This window comes from Sarcophilus harrisii, chromosome 2 (genome assembly GCF_902635505.1).
Source record: "Sarcophilus harrisii chromosome 2, mSarHar1.11, whole genome shotgun sequence".
NCBI lineage: Eukaryota > Metazoa > Chordata > Mammalia > Dasyuromorphia > Dasyuridae > Sarcophilus > Sarcophilus harrisii.
Window position 1 is genome coordinate 386,266,760 of NC_045427.1, and position 18,083 is coordinate 386,284,842.

The 18,083-nt window shown below is 34.9% G+C and overlaps 1 protein-coding gene across 2 annotated transcripts in view; it reads left to right on the plus strand.

Moving 5' to 3' along the window:
- GRIA1 (glutamate ionotropic receptor AMPA type subunit 1) overlaps positions 1-18,083 on the plus strand; it is a 343,445-nt gene that overhangs the window by 139,894 nt on the left and 185,468 nt on the right. For both annotated transcript variants that reach the window (XM_031953566.1, XM_031953564.1), the window contains exon 3: positions 13,567-13,806. In XM_031953566.1, coding sequence (XP_031809426.1) covers positions 13,567-13,806 — 240 coding nt within the window. The remainder of the gene's footprint in view (positions 1-13,566; positions 13,807-18,083) is intronic.

The following is an 18,083-nucleotide window of genomic DNA, read 5'->3' on the forward strand; positions in this document are numbered from 1 at the left end:
ATAAATTCCTGTGATTCTGTTTGACATTCAAAGCCCTTGATAACCCAGTCCCCTTCTAACTTTCTAGTATTGTTACAACTTATTCCCCATGTGTTTTTCCATTCAAAGTCACTGGTCTTCTTGCAGTCCCACCAAAAAAAAAAATGCCCCATATCTTGGCTCTAGTCATTTTCTCTGATTGTCCACTGTGCCTACTATACATAATTACCTTTAGTACAACCACTGATCTCCCTTTCTTTTAGACTCAAATAAAATCCCCTTTTCTTTTTTTTTTTTATTTAATAGCCTTTTATTTACAGGATATAAACATGGGTAACTTTACAGCATTAACAATTGCCAAACTTCTTGTTCATTTTTCACCTCTTACCCCCCACCCCTCCCCTAGATGGCAGGATGACCAGTAGATGTTAAATATATTAAAATATAAATTAGATACACAATAAGTATACCCGACCAAAACATTATCTTGCTGTAGAAAAAGAATCAGACTCTGAAATATTGTACAATTAGCTTGTGAAGGAAATCAAAAATGCAGGTGGGCATAAATATAGGGATTGGGAATTCAATGTAATGGTTTTTAGTCATCTCCCAGAGTTCTTTTTCTGGGCATAGCTGGTTCAGTTCATTACTGCTCCATTGGAAATGATTTGGTTGATCTCGTTGCTGAGGATGGCCTGGTGCATCAGAACTGGTCATCATATAGTATTGTTGTTGAAGTATATAATGATCTCCTGGTCCTGCTCATTTCACTCAGCATCAGTTCATGTAAGTCTCTCTAGGCCTTTCTGAAATCATCCTGTTGGTCATTTCTTACAGAACAGTAATATTCCATAATTTTCATATACCACAATTTATTCAAACATTCTCCAACTGATGGACATCCATTCAGTTTCCAGTTTTTAGCCACTACAAAAAGGGCTGCCACAAACATTCGTGCACATACAGGTCCCTTTCCCTTCTTTATAATCTCTTTGGGATATAATCCCAGTAGTAACACTGCTGGATCAAAGGGTATGCACAGTTTGATCACTTTTTGAGCATAGTTCCAAACCACTCTCCAAAATGGTTGGATTTGTTCACAACTCCACCAACAATGCATCAATGTCCCAGTTTTCCCGCATCCCCTCCAACAATCATCATTATTTTTTCCTGTCATCTTAGCCAATCTGACAGGTGTGTAGTGGTATGTTAGAGTTGTCTTAATTTGCATTTCTCTGATTAATAATGACTTGGGGCATCTTTTCATATGACTAGGAATAGTTTCAATTTCTTCATCTGAGAATTGTCTGTTCATATCCTTTGACCATTTTTCAATTGGAGAATGGCTTGATTTTTTATAAATTAGAGTTAATTCTCTATATATTTTGGAAATGAGGCCTTTATCAGAACCTTTGACTGTAAAAATATTTTCCCAGTTTATTGCTTCCCTTCTAATCTTGTCTGCATTAGTTTAAAATCCCCTTTTCTACACGAAACTTACACCTCTTAATTCTAATGCTTTCCACCTTTTAATTATTTCCTATTTACCTTATATATAGCTTGCTTTGATTATATTTGTTGTAATTTCCCCTCTATTTGATTGTAAATTTCTTGAGGGCACAAACTGTCTTTTGCCTCTTTACATATGCCTACAACTTAGCACACATATTATGTGCATAATAAATGTTTATTGAATTGAATACAGTATGGGGCAAGGAACATTCTAAATAGAGAGTAGCATGAGTAAAATAATATGGAGTCAGGAAATGGTGAAACAGTGTAGGATAGTGAGTTTATATATATATATATATGTGTATATATATATATATATATATATATATTTGATAATCAGTCATTAAGTCTGACTAGAGCATAAAATATGTGAAGGGCATATTATGATATAAGATTGGGAAGGTAGAATGGAACAAGATTTTGAAGGTTCTTGAATGTCAGTTAAAGGGTTTTAAACTTTGTACTGTAGACAAAATTTATGCTCTAAAAAGATTAATTTGGCAGTCTCTGCAGGATGGATTACATAGGAGTGAAAAGAATGGGTGGATAGTTAAGGGGCTATTATAATAATTCAAATGAAAAGTGATGAGAACTGAAACAAACAAAATAAAATAGCGTCCATATTATTTTCTAATTTTATTTTTTAATTTTCATTTATTTAGTATTTTCCTTTTCCCCAGTTATATTTAAAAGCAATTTTTAACATTTATTTTTAAAACTTTGAGTTCCAGAAAGTTCTCCTTTCTACCCTTCCCCACTCTCCCTCATTGAATATTACATTTTATTCAACAAAAGCGTATTAAGCACCTACTATGTGCCAGGCACTGTGCTAAATTCTGGGTACATATAAAGAAGGAAAAGATAATCCCTGCCTTCAAGAAGCTTATAGTATAATCTGAAATAGAAATGTAATTCAATGTAAAATCTAATTTGATACAATTTATATATGTGTAGTCATGCAAAACATTTCTATAATATTCATGAACAATCATTATTATTGTAATTGTCCTATCTATAGTACAAGTGATTTACAAAGTTATTGCCTTACAACAGGCCTATGAAGTATCTAAAAGTATTATGAACATTTTCCAGATGGTGAGCTTCTCTAGATGGCTCAGTTTGTATATGATATCACATATGCCTTCACTTTCCTATTCATTTTTTCCTCAGTCTCTTTCAATCTGTTTTTTTAAGACCACTGCTCTAATGAAACTGTTTACCAAAATCATCACCAATGATCTCTAAACAATAAATCCTATGTCCTCCTACTCTTCATCTTTTTCTTCTCTGCAACTTTGGACACTGTTGACTTACCCTTCCTTTTGAAATTCTCTCTTCCCTTAACTTTCTAGATCTTATATTATTATACCATTCAATTCCTTCTCTCAATTACAGTTTAGGCCATCATTGCCTGTCATCTAAACTCTTATAACTTCTATTCTATCACCTACTTCCAGTCTTTCCCCTCTCCTTCTTATGGCTGCCAAAATAATCTTCCTAAGGCAAAGGCCTGACCATATCCTTCCTGAACTTAAACAAACAAACCAAAAAAAAAAAAAAAAAAAAAAAAAGTTTCAATTGTTCTGTATTATCTGTAGATTAAATATAATTTCCTTAGTAGAACATAATATCTTCCACAGTTTCACTCCAGTCTAGGTTTACAGCCTTATTTCACTTGACTCCCCATCAATCCCTCAGCATTTCAACCAGAGTGAACAACTAACTATTCCTTAAACTTGACATGCTATTTCTGGTTCCCATGACTGCACACAAGCACTTATACTTAAGGCCCAAAATACAATCCCATCTCACCTCAGCTTTTTAGAATCCTTACCTTTGTTGCTATGACTCCAGCTTCCCATGTAATCTTGATTAACCACCACCAGAGACCACAAGTGCAGTGTCCTCTTATTTATGTGATTTTTCTTTAGTCCCCTTCACTCCTTACCTTATACTGTATGTATCTATATATGTGTGTTATTCTCCCAGTAATATGCTAATTCTTTGTGGGCAGAGACTTTTATTTTTGTTTGTGTTCCCCCACAACCTGGCACAATGTTTTGCATATACTAGGCACTTTAAACGTTTGCCGACTGAATGAATGGTTCCTTTTCTCCTCTATCATTCTTGGCTCTTCTTGCTGACATGTGGGCATTCCACAAGTTTCTGTTTTCAGCTGTCTTTTCATTCTTTCTATATGCTCTCCTTTGGCAATCTTATTTGGTCCAACCACTTCAACTACCAGTTCTGTACTCATGATTCTCAAACTATATCATCAGCCCTTACTTTTCTCTCTCTCTGATTCTGTACCTGTACATCCAACTGTATATAGGATGCCTCCCACCTAGAAATACAAATAGCACCTTAAAAAGCACCTAGAAGTCCTAATAGCATCTTAAATTCAATAAATCCAACCCCGAGCTTACCATCTTTCCCTCTAAACTTACTTCTTTTTCTGACTTCTCTTTCTCCAATCAATGATACCATAATTCACCCTGTCTACACTAATTCAAATTTGGCTTTTCTTTCTTTATCTCTCACATTGAGTGAGTTGTCAATTCTTTTTATTTCTACCTTTATAATTATCTCTTTTACATTCTTTACTTGTCTCCTATTTCAGTTGTTAACACCTTAGTAGAGACCTCTATATAACCATTATCCTGGACTTTTAAAAATAGGTTGCTAGTTAGTCTTTTAGCCTGTGGACTCTCTTCCTTTCCAATTCTTCTTTTACACGTCTACCAGAAAAAAACCTAACCTCATTTTATACACACACACACTCACACACCCACACACCCACACACATATTTGTGTGTGTGTGTGTGTGTGTGTGTGTGTGTGTATTTATATATATAAAATCACCCTAGTCTTCCATTTAAAACTCTTTAGTGTCTCCTTTTTGGCTATTTTGTAAAGTGAATATTCCTTAGAATTCCTAGCATTAAAGACTCCACCAAAATCACCATACCTTTCCAATCTTATCTCATGTAATCCCCTCCAGATACTCTGCATAATACCCATACTAAGCCCCTGTGCTTTCCCATCATTTGGGTTATTTCTGAAATAGTTATATCCCACTCCTACATCCCTTTTTGAAACCTTTCGAATAATTGAGCTCAAACATAGCCTCCTTGACATCTCCTATCCCTGCTTTGCAACTAATAGAAATAGAATAAAAAGGTCATTCACATTGATCTTTTTAAATACTTATATAATGCAATAATATATCGTTCTATATGATAATTATTTGTCTGTGTCATTTTCCCCCAACTAAAGTTCTAAGTTTCTAGATAGGAACAAACTATCCCTTACTTGTAATTTAACTTTATCTTTTCTCTTCCCTTGCCATTCACATAGCGCCAGTTATCAAATCTCATTCCCACCTCTTCGCCATATTATTGGTCATCCATAATATTTCTATCTCTGCTCCCTAGTATCTTTCATACATGCTTTCTCTTTTTTTAACTCTCACTGCCACCAGTAGATTCACATCTAGTAAACATTTAATAAATGTTTATTAAAGTGATAGAATCAAGTCAAACTATCCATTTATGTAAATGGTTGCTGGCCTAGAATGACATTATTAATCTCTTCTGTTTCTTACATAATATGCTTTTCATATGAAAACTTTGCATAAGGTATATCTGCTACTCTTGTCACTCTGTTGGTACCCGTCAATTAAGCCATAGCTTCTCTCATCCTTCTGTTGACAGTTTGGAATAAGGACAGATGCAGCCTGCAGCTTGCAACTTGAATGCATCCATTAGCTCAAGAAAAGGAGAAGAGAAAGAAAACCAGTCCAAATAGAAATTATGACTTTTACATACCAGATCCCCAAACTAGAGACAATCTTTTTAACTTTCCAGGGTAGAAAGGGAACTCCTTTATATCATCCTGGCTGATTTCCAATAGTGAGCAATCTTGGGAATGGGATGGACCCAGCCCCTTCCCTCCCCTTCTATTGTCATCTCAGGAACCTGTCTTGCTTAAAGATATCATATTGAACATAGTAATATTTATAATTAGCTAGACGGGACCTTAAAGGTCATCTAAGCCAACCCCTTTAATCACTTCTTTTATAATTAATATGTAATAATTATTAATAATATAATGTTCTTACATCAAGGAACTATAAATGTTATTAGTGTGGACATTTGGTCTCATGATACAGATCACAACCCTTCCAAAGCTCAAATCTCTTCACTTTTAGCCAAGTATTTTCTTTTAACCATTCCATGGATTTTTTTTCTGGTACATTGCCTCAATCTTGCTAGGGACTAAGTGCCAAGGGAGCTTTTTGACAAACTAGTAGATAGATCTTCAAAGTCAAGGTCTTTACTTCAAACTTACTAGGCATCCTTGTGAGTTGCTGTATCCTGAGCTTCTCCAAACATAGCTAGACTGGTGCTAGTAAGACAAATGTATAGACCATTTATTTGACTGAGCCTTTTCTGCTTTGTCAAGCCTGCCAAAAGTTACACTCTATAATAAAGGAGGATTCTGGTAGAGGAATATCATATTATTAAGTTGGCAATGTTTAGTAATGTGATACTGGATTTTGTGTTTTTCAAATATCTATCACCTGATCTTCCCAGTTAGGGAATGGGAGAGAGGGAATAAATAAGTATGGCAAGGATTATTGTTCCATTTTGGGGGACAAAAACTGAGAAGAAAATTGACTTGTTCAAAACAGAGGACTGAACCAGGAAATATCTGAGTTCTTATTGTCTCATAACTCTTTATGTGAGCTCAAACAAATCGCCTTCCACTTTCTCAGTTTTCTCAACTAGAAAATCATGGAATGATTCTGAATGAATGACTTCTAAGGTCCCTTCTAGTATAACATTCTATGGTTTTGTTTTTGTTTTTAATACAGGACTTGTGATTTCTTTGATTTAAAACAACCCCCAGTGAGGAACCTTCCCTTTTGAAGCAAATCAACATCTGTTCTGCAATTTACAGTTTATAAAAGTTACCTGTGGGCAACGAGAGGTTAAATCACTTGGATCAATTATCACCATCTTATAGGGAAAGAAATTAAGGTTGAAAGTGGACAACTTGTTCAAGGTCATGCAGCTAGCTAGCTAGAGGCAGGCAAAAGACTAGACTTGGTCCCTCCTCTTTCTTAAAGACTGTACCATGGATTCAGCCCATCAGCCAATAAACATTTTAAGCACCTGCCTAGCAAGGCACACTGTTGGCACTACATTTTCTCTGTCGTCCTAAAGATTGAGTGCCAAAGGAGTTTGAGTTTGATGACAAGTTAATATAGACAAATGCTCAAAATCAGGTCTTCTTCTTCAAAGTTTTCTTAATTCTTTTGCTTAAGGGAGCCCCACAAACAAGAATATTCCTGCTTCTTAGAGCTTGAGAAAATAACACTTCACACTCTATTGAGGGTGTTTCTGTTTCCTGTCCCTGCTAAAACAAAGAATTGTGGAGCTTGTGAAAAGTCTGAGAATCAAATCTGTGAGAATAAGGAATGTGGTAAGCAGGTCACAAGGGGACAGACAGGAGACCTTGGAAAAACCACTCAGACCTAGTATTCAGGTGCTTGGGGACAACATGAAAATGAAGTTGATTTACCAATTAATTTATATTTCATAAATCAGCCCAGAACCTCACAGTAAGGCATTTTTACCTATTACAAAGGACCCAACTGATAAAAAAAAAAAAAAGCTTCTAGCAAGGGAGAGGCCTTCATAATAACAAAAATACCTTTAATACTAGAGACTTGGATTGAGTTTTGACTTAATGGATACTGTGTTATAATGTTTTTGAGTCAAATAATTTCTTTTTGAGAACCTTGACTTTCTCATTTATAAAAGTTAGGCAATGTACTAAAATCTGGGGATGGTCTGAGTTCAAGTAATATCGCTAGCACAATCTGGCCATATGTCCATGGTGAACTTATTTAAGCTCTCATTGCACTAAGCTGTTCTCTGTGACATTAAGTTGTAGCTTAGATGCAGGTCTGCATTGGTGAGGGAGTTTTAACACTGGGAGCCCCTATGCATGGATCCAGTCAAAATAAATAAGTAAAGATGAGAATGATAAAATAGATGTTCACTAATGTCACATTTATTACTGGCATTCTATCTTATAAGATTCCTTCACTTCTAACCTTGTATGTTCTACCCACTTTGTGTAACTTGTCCAATACCTCATATTGGAGTATACCAAAATATTTTTAAATGACATGGTCCCTACCGTCAGGGTTTTTATACTTTAATGGAAAAGTTGGTAGTTTGTTAGTAATAGGTAAAGTGCCATGAAGATGTTGATGTATAGATCATTTCCCTTTGGGATTGTTAGGGAATGAAAAGTGAATTTTATTCTTTAGAGAGACATCATATTATAGCAAATAGAATTAGAAAGACCTGGAATCATATCAAATTGTAGACATTTGCTAGACCTGGGATTGAATGGCAAAATCCTCAGAATCAGGGACCCTCTTTCAAAGTTTTCTTAATCTACATTTGCCTAAAAGAGCCTTCCACGAAAAAAAAAAAAATCCCTGTTCATTTAACCTTAGAACCTCAATTTTCTCACCTAGTAAATGGACGTGCTAATAAACCTTGCCTCACAGAGTTGTTGTGGGGTTCAAATGATATAATAAATGTAAAGTGCTTTATAAATGTGAGCTATTAAATCATACAGAGCCATTGAAAGTTTTTGAGTAGCAGAGTGCTGTGATCGTGGGTGTATGTAAAGATCACTTAGGGAGTGATGTGGGTTTGATAAAGTAATATATAAAGTGCTTTGTAAATTATTGTTTCTTTAAATCAAAAGATCTATGATTCCATCAGCCAGCATGGACTTGCCTTTCATTGAAACAATTCTAACATTTTAACAGCAGGTTGCTGAAGCTCCCCCTAAAAAACCAACTCATTACCTTGTATTCTGACTTCTGGTCACAAGCCTCTCTAAATGTAAGGAGACACATACTGGTTATGTGATCTTCAGTAAGTCACTGAGCATCTCATTGAACCCAAGCAACTCTCTGAGATATACACTGCAGATAGAACACTTTTCTGCACAGGAACAGAGAATTTCCTCAATGGAAGTTCCTGACATTGGTGAAAGCATAGGTCTGTACCATATATGTCATTATTACTGTTATGTTGCATGGTTCCCATCCAACTCTGAAATTTTAAATTCTATATTCCAAGGTTCCCTTAAGTCCTAACTTCCCGATGTTTCTTCAAAATTGAAGAGGTGACCTAAGAAAAATGAACCTGATATATTTAAAAATCTAGATTTCATATGAAAACATTTCATTCTGGCTTAGGCTAGCTGAAATGATACTAAAAATACCATAGATCATATTATAATATTTTCAGAGGATTGTGTGCACTGCCAATATTCTTTTCACCTCATAAGATAGATCATGCATTTTGACAAATCTATATTTAACATGGTGGGGGGTGGGGGAAGAAAAATGTAGGATGCATGCTCACTGGTAGAGAAATCCATATTTATGGAAATCTCAATGCAAGCAATTACAATTGGCATTTCAAGATAGTTCCCATTGTCTGCCTCTAAAGGACAGTGTGTCCTCATTAGGAGGAAACAGCAAATGGTTTGTGGGTGGAGAGTAGATAACCATTTCCTCTAAGGATGGCTACCCCAAGCAGAGGTCAGGGAAGGGTAGGGCTAACAGTTGTCTCTATTACCACCTGAGGGTATATGTATACCTTTTAATATGTAAGCATCTTTGAAAAACATAGGTTTTATGATGCCTAGTTGCCTGCATCTAGGCAAAGAAAATTAAGAAGGAGGAGAGAGGAAATGATATATTTTTGAAGGTCTGTTTTAGAGAAAATAGATTAAATTTGTTGGCCTTGGACCCAAACACCAGTACAGGGACCAGTTATAGGGAGTTACGTAAGCTCAAAATAAGATAGAAGTCCTCCACCATACAAATTATCCAAACACGGGATGGGTTATGTTATAAAGTGGTAAGTTAGTCATCACAGAAGTTATTTCAAATCCTTCTCTTTTCAAATCTCCCATACCTCCCCTTTCTCTCACCCTCTCAGCTTGGTTTCATATTTCAACCTTACTAGAAAAAAATTTAGGCCATTTGCTTTGCACTCCACATTTTCATCCTTTCATCATATAACTTTTGACATTATCTTTCAATCTTTCCTTCTTGGGCCCATTCTGGAACAGTAAGGTAACCCTTATCCTTTCTAAGGCCAAACCTCTCCATGTGTATCCTTAATTGAGTCCCCTCCTATCTTTTTCAGTGACTTGCTACCTTAATCATCCCCCTAAAATATTCAGACTTTTTCTGGTTACTTCTTTACTATCTTCAAAGATGAACAAGTCTCCTCCATCCTTAAAACACCTTCAACAAAGGTTTAGTTGCTAATATTTTTTCCAACTAATCATTCTGTGTCCTTAGTTTGTCATCCAAATTTCTAGGGAAAACTACATTGTCTTTATCTCTCACATTCTTAATCTTTACAATCTGGCTTCTAACTTCATCACTCAACTAACAGTGTTTTCTCTAAAGTTATGACATCTCTCAGTAATCAAATTTGATGGTCTTATCTCAGTTCCTATCCTTCTAGACTTCTGCTGCATTTAACACTGTTGATCTCCTTTCCTGGATACTCTATCCTCTCTGGGACTATGATATTACTTTCTTCTCAATTCTCCTCAGTTCTTCTCTTTTTGATGTCCTTTCTTCTCCACTTCATTTGTTGACTCATTAGCCATATAATGCTCCTTATTTATGGGTGTTCCCCTAAACTTCTGTCCTAAGCCTGCTTCTCTCTCTCTCTTTCTTTCTTTTTAAGCTTTCTTTCCAAGTGATTCATAGATACATATATCCAAGTTTAGTATCTTTCCTGAATTTCAGTTCAATACCTCCAATTGCCTATTAAATCTGGATATCCTATAGATAACTTAAAATCATCATGTTCAGAATTTATTTTCTATCTTCCACCTATCTTCCAAACTTTTCTGTTTCTATTTGAAGGCCCCATCTCCCCAGTCTCTTAGCAATGTTATCCCAGAGTAACAAAATAACAGCATTATTACCCTGATTCTTCACTATACATATCCAGTCAGTTGCCAAACTTTGCTGTTTCTGCCTCCAAGACATCCAAATTCTTCTCACTACTCATACAAACATTACCTAGTAAAAGCCCTCATTGCTTTTTGCCCGGATAATTGCAAGAAACTCCTAATCGGTCTTTTTATTATAATTATTGTCATGCCACTTATAAGAGCTAATGCACATGAAGCAGTCTTTAAGAATGGAACTCATGAAATGGATTGATTAACTTAGACTTCCCCCAAAACTGAAATATGGTAGCCATGTAAATGAGTAAGATAAAAGTACTTATGCTGTTCAGTCCTTATTCAGTTGTATTCGACTTTGTGACCCCATTTGGTGTTTTCTTAAAAGATTCTAAAGCAACTTTCCATTTCCTTCTCCAACTCATTTTATAGATAAGGAAACTAAGGCAGAGTTTAAATTACTTGCCCAGGTTCACCCAGCTACTAAGTGTCTGAGGCCAGGTTTGAACTCAGGAAGATGAGTTTTCCTGACTCCAGTATTAGTACTCTATCTACTGATTATTTACTACTTCAATACTTTTGTCTTTTAACTTTGAATAATGCTCTAAGGCAATGGTGTTAAATTAAAATACTAACAAGGTCACTAAACCACAAATAAGGATTCCTGTAGGCACTTGGAAAACCACATATTAATGTTATCTATGTTGTAGTTTATTTTTATTAGTGTTGCTAAATATTTCTTAAAATACTTGTTTTGTTAAATAGTATTTGTTGAATAAATTTATTTTATAAAATATTATATTTTAATCTGGCTTGGACCATGCTTTGGATTGTTGTGTGCAACCCATGAGCCATGTGTTTAATACATCTCTGCTTTGGGGATAATGCTGTTCCAGCTATAATATATAAAAGAAAACTCCAATATTTAGGATAAAACTGTATGAAAGCCATAACTGTGTTCTTGCCAGGTCAAAAAAAGGAGGTTCAGGAATTTTATAGCTAAAACGAGCAAATTAATCCTAATTTCCTTTTATAACAAAATGTGGAGCTGCCCCAAGATGATACTTTAAAATAATCTCCTTCCCCAGGAAATACAAGTTTGATAACTAGATTTGGAAAAGAGATAACTATGAGTAACTTAGCTACCTCTTTTTAACAAAGAGTAATCGGAAAAGCAGCAGATTTGGAAGCAGGAGTTTTGGAAATGAGTCTATGATACTGACTGATATTAGCTATGTGATCTTAGGCAAATCACTGTACATGATTTATATATGACCACACAGCTAGCACATATCAGGATCATAATTTGAACCCAGATCTTCTGATAATATGTCAAGTTCTTGGTAAAACTTTAGAAATTTTGTAAACATGATTATTAAAATTAGTCAAATATGAGATAGCTTCACTTCTGTGATGTTGTTCATCCTCAAAACTATCCTGATTCCTCAAAAACTAATTCAAGTCCCATTTCTTCCAAGAAGTATTTCATAGGTATAACCCATGTTGACATTGAAAATAATGATCTAGGGCTCATTAACACTATACTTAATCTCCCTAAACTACTTAACCAAGTACATTAAATCATTGGCTGTATGGATTTAAGACCCTCTCACAGATTTTGACCCGACTGAGCTAAGACAGTAACAGTCTTCTTAGTCTTTTCACTTTCCCCATATCTCCCTATATACTGTTTCATCTGGTGATATTGGCATCCTGACATTGAACAAGACACACCATCTCTCAATCGCTGGCATTTTCACTGGCTGTGTTCCATGCCTACAGAGCTTTCCCTTCTCATTTTCACCTCTTAGTTGTCCTGGCATTCTTCAAGTCCCAAGTAAAATCTTACTTTCTACAAGACTTTTATGATTCCCCTTAATTCTGATGCCTTCTCTCTACCAATTATTTCTGATTTATCCTGTTTGTAGCTTATTTGCACATAGCTGGATGACTCTGAATTAAGTCTGACATCAGAAAGACCTGAGCTTAAATCCTGTCTCAAACACTAATTAGCTATATGATCGTGGGCAAGTCATTAAACCTCGATCTTGGTTTCCTCATATTATCTTATGGGGATAATAAAAGCACCAATCTCCCAGTATTATTATAAAGCACAGAAGGAGATCATATTTCTAAAATTCTTTGCACATCTTAAAGCTTCTTTTTTTTCTTCATTTTCCATTTATTATTATTATTAGTTATGTACATGTTGTCTCTCCCATTAAAATGTGAGCTCTTTGAGATCAGGGGCTGTATTTTGCCTTTCTTTATACCCCCAATGCTTAACATAGTTCTAACACATAGTAGGTGTTTAATCAATGTTTATTCACTCACTGACTCACTACTTAACTAATGAATGTAACAGCAGATAATGTAAATGGTACAGCCGGAATATATGAACTTCAAATAAAGATAAATTGATAAATAGGAAAACACTTTTAAATTATGATTATTTAAAGAAAGATTAATGAGTTTGATAGAGTATGGACATTACCTCCAAGGATATCTCAAGTTAAGTATGCTACAAATCTATAACTACTTTAGAAAAGAAAATATGGAATGTGAGAACTAGAAATAACCTTAGAACATAGAATGTTAGGATTGGAAGGAAACTTAGTATTTTTAGCATATCAGAGCTAGATGAAACCAGAAAACAGAGAATGTCACAGCTAGAAGGAACCTTTTAAAAAAAAAAAAAGAATGTTAAATCTGGAAGTAACTTTAGAAGGGAGAAAGACTATAAGAACTTAGTAAAGAATAGAAAATGATTGCATTGAAGAGAACCTTAGAACAAAAAAAATGGTCAGGGCCAAAAAGGAACAAAGAGATCAATCTAATCTACTCCCGTTATTTTTACTCTCAATAGTTTTTCATCTCCTTTCTTTTTCAGTCTCTTTCCAGTTCTCCAACCAAATCTATACAGTCTTTACAGTTTATGAATAGGTTTATGAGTTTTATTATTCTGTGAACATTCAGCAGCTGGGTTTCAAGGACATCCTCTATCCAATCTCTATTAATTGCTCTTCTTTTTTTTTCTTCCAGTCTGCTCCCAATTCTCTAAGGGTGTCTACGCCATCTTTGGATTTTACGAGAGGAAGACAGTCAACATGCTCACCTCCTTTTGTGGGGCCCTCCATGTCTGCTTCATCACGCCCAGCTTCCCTGTTGACACATCCAATCAATTTGTTCTCCAGCTGCGCCCTGAGCTGCAGGATGCTCTCATAAGCATCATCGACCACTATGAGTGGCAAAAATTTGTGTATATTTATGACGCCGACCGAGGTAAGCAAACTAGAGGTTGAAATCCAAGTTGAGGGTTAAGGAGAAAAATCCCAAAGAATTGAAGTCATTCTTTGAATTGATTTACAGTTCTGTTCAGTTTGGTAGCATGAGCCTGAAATGTTTTTGTCTAAAATTCATCTCCCTGCTGTTAGGCTATCTCCCGAACATTACCTATCAAACATATAAATACCAAGGCCTTATTTTGTCTGCTTTTTTTTTTTTTTCATCAAACACTCACAGAAGCAAAAGAGGCTTATGAGGTACCTTCTATTTCTAATATTCTCTGTTCTACATCCTAAGATCCTTTCCAGATTCTTTGTACATATAACTTTTCAGATCTAATATTCTATTCATCTGGGATGAAGACCATCCATTTTTCCAATCCTGCTTTGTTGGTAATGTCATAATGGAGAAAGCACTTAATTTGATCTGAAGGCCACTTATAAGCTTTGCAATCTTAGGCAAATCACACCACCTTTTAGAGTCTGTTTCCTCAATTTGAAACAAGAGTGAGATGACCATCCAGAGTTGATGTGGGGAAAGAACTTTTTAAAACAGTGAAGGATTATGGAAACGAAGTTGTTGCTGATGATAATAATAGTGTTGCAAACAAATTGAAATTTAAGTTCCATGAGAAAATGCAGACTTTTGGAAATTAAAGATATATACTATGGTGGAAGGTAGCCCTTAGCTTGGTTTTCAAGTTTCAGAATCTACCACCATTCTATTCATTTCATGCTAGCCTCAGTCCCGCTACTCAATACAATTCATCCAAACTAGACTTCTCACTGATCCACCCACCCATCCATTCTTTCCAACCTCTGTGACTACTCACCCAGTTGCTTTTGCTTGTTGAATTTTAATGGGTCTTTTAACAGCTGACTCAAATGTTATCTCCTCCAGGAAACCCTCTGGTTTCCTTAAATGGTTATGACATTCCCCCTTAGCTCTCACGTCATATTTTTCTTACACTTCTCTAATGCATTCATCTTGAATTATTTATATCAAAGTTTTCTGTTTTGTGTCTTAGAGTGTAAATTTGATAAAGTCGGGGGTCATATGTTATCTAAATTTTATGTCTTCTTGTATGTTTTCTAGTGTTCTGCACAAGGTAGGCAATGAATGTTAGATTGAATTTGTAACATGGGAATAATAAGACTCAGAATGCCCATCTCAAAGAGCCAGACAATGAAGCATGTAAACAACCGAGTGATCATTGTGAGATTAGTTTATGGTAGGATTTTAGCCACTGTACTTCTATAAGTTCAGTGTGCATCAGGCTGAAGATAGAACTGTTCTCACTGTAACCAGTAACCAAGGCTCTTATGTCCCAATTTAGGACCTCAAATTAAGGGAGTAAGTGCTGATAGCATACTTATTAAGCACTTATGTGCAAGCAAAGAGCTAGTTGCTAGAGCTTCTAAGATAAAAATGAAACTGCTCTCAAGGAGTTTACATTCTATTAGATAGTAAGATATATATATATATATATATATATATATATGTACACACTAGTAAATACAACTATATATATATATTTATGTATCTGTATTGTATACATATAGTGATTTATGGATGAAGTTACTAGCAACTGGGGGTTTTATAAAAAGCCTCTGGTAATAAGTGACAGAAGCAGAGGTTTGAAGATAATAGGTGGAGGTAAAGAGAGAATGAATTGGATATGAGGGACTACCTATCCAAAGGCAAGGAGATGGAATGCTGTCTATGGTATATAGCAATTAGACCAGTTTGCTAAAATACAGTGTGTGGAGGAGAGTAATATTTAAGGAACTATAAAGGTTAGATGGAATCAGATTATAAAGGGCTTTAAATGACAAGCAAAGAAGTTTGTATTTGATCCTAGAATCCTTAAGGAACCCCTGAAGCTTTTTTGGACAAGGGAATAATATGATTAGACCTGGGCTTTTGAATATAAATGCAATGTCTGAGTGAAGAATGCATTTTAAAAGGAAGCGAGACCAATTAGAAGATTGTTGCAATAAGCCATCTAAAAGGCAATAAAAGTCTGAACTAGGGTGGCTCTAGTGTGATTAGAGGGAAGAGAATAGGTGTGAAAGATGTTGTGGACTGAAAAAATCAACAAGGTTTGGCAATTGATTGAATATGTGCAGGGAATGAGAAAAGAGAGATAAAAATGACTCCTAGGTGCAAACCTATATAAACTGAAAAGCTTGTAACAGCCTTGACAATAAATTAATCAACTAGCCTTATCTAGTAAATATTTACTGTGTTCCAGAAATTTTCCAAAGTACTAGGATTACAAATATAAAGAATTAAACTCTATCTAGTCTCAAGGAGCATATATAAAGTAGAAAGAGGAATGAGATTGGAAACTAGTCAGTCATGTTTGATTTGAATGTCTTTAGAACATGTACCTCAAAAATATCTAACCAATAGTAAGTAATGCTGAATTGAAGATGGGAGCAGGGAGGAAGGGAGAAGGAAGGAGGCAGAAATTAGGAAAGGATATGTAGACCTGGGAATTATCTGCATGGAAATAATAATAAATTAATTCATGACAGCTGATGAGATTCTTAAAAAGAACTGGTATAGAATATATAACCTATATTACATCTATAAAAATAAATGTTGAAATAAATATGTATGTCTGTATATGTATGTGTAAGAGTGTATATGTATATATATGTGTGTGTGTCTATGTGTATATACATGCACACATACACACATATCAGTCATTAAAACAGATCTAAACAAATAACTGGTATAGAAATAGAGAAGAAGAAAGCCCAGTCCAGAGCCTTAGGAGTGTATCCACAGTGAGGGAATAGGACATAGATAATGATCTAGCAAAAAGTCATCAGTCAAATCAACATGTTATTATTCAGTTGTTTTTCAGTCATGTACAACTCTTCATGACCCCATTTGGGGTTTTCTGGGCAGAGATATTGGAATGGCTTTCCATTTCTATCCTGTTTGTAGGACACTCAGCTAAGAACAGTAATGGGAGCCAAGAGGCAGGAAAAGCAGATTACCAGCTCAAATTAACTGTGGAGAGGTTAAAAAAAAAAAAGATAAAGACTGAGAAAAGGCAATTGTTTGGAGCAATTAAAAGTTTATTGTTTTGACCATTCACCAATTAAAGAATGACTCTCATTCTTATAAATTTGAATCTGTTCTTGGTATAGTTTAGAAATGACAATTATTAGAAAAAATTGATGGAAATATTTTTCCATTTATTTCCCTTCTAATTTTAGATGAATTGATTTTGTTTATGTGTGGGAAAGCTTTTTTAATTTTATACAATCAAAATTATCTATTTTATCTTTTGTTATCCTTGTTTGGTCATGAATTCGACTCTTAAAAAATAAGTTTATCTCCAGTCCACAGAACAGAAAGATATTATCTTTATTGCTGCTCTGATTTGTCTATGATGTCATATTTTATTTCTAAGTCCTGTCCCATTTGGAGGCTCATCTTTAGCATGTGGTGTGAAATTTTAACCTATAGCTAGTTTTTGCCGGTCTGATTTCCAGTTTTCTCATTTGTTTTTATTTTTTAATGAGTCTTTACCCAATAGTTAGGATCTTTGGGCTTATAAAGTGTCCATTTGCTTCTGTATGTCATAAACTTGATTTGGTCCACTGATTGATTTTTCTATTTATTAATCAAAATTATTGTACAAATGTACAATAAATAGATGTACTTGGCTAAGTACATTTAGTATTCCATGAATCTATGACTTCTTTAGAAAAGAGAATATAGAATGTTAGAACTAGAAATAACCCTAGAACAAAGAATGTTAGAAATGTTGGAAAGTTAGTGATTTTAAGTAACTAATAATCAAATCTTTTTTATGACTAAAGTTCTTTTCTAATCTGAAATCCAGTACTACCAGCCCCTTTTTCTTTCTACTTGAACTCTTGAAATCATCAACAAAGGCATGAAGGTGCTATATCCAGGTATAGGCACTAACCATCTCTATGTAATTATGAATTTCCTGAAGTATTAGACTTGTGATTTTTCAAACTCATAAAGTGGCCACATTTTCACTGATGAATGCTGAGAACTTAGCTAACCATGAGCTCAGGCAATAAAATGTCTGTCCCTAGTCCTATGGTCAAAGCCTTTCTCTTTTTGGTTACCTACCTAAATTTTTACTTCCCTGATAATATTCCTTGAGATGTGGGGGTTCTGGGATCATAGATGTAGAGCTAGAAGAGACCTCAGAGCTAGTCCAACCAAGAAAATAAGGTATAGGAAAGTTGCCACATGAAGACACAAGTAACAAATTAGAG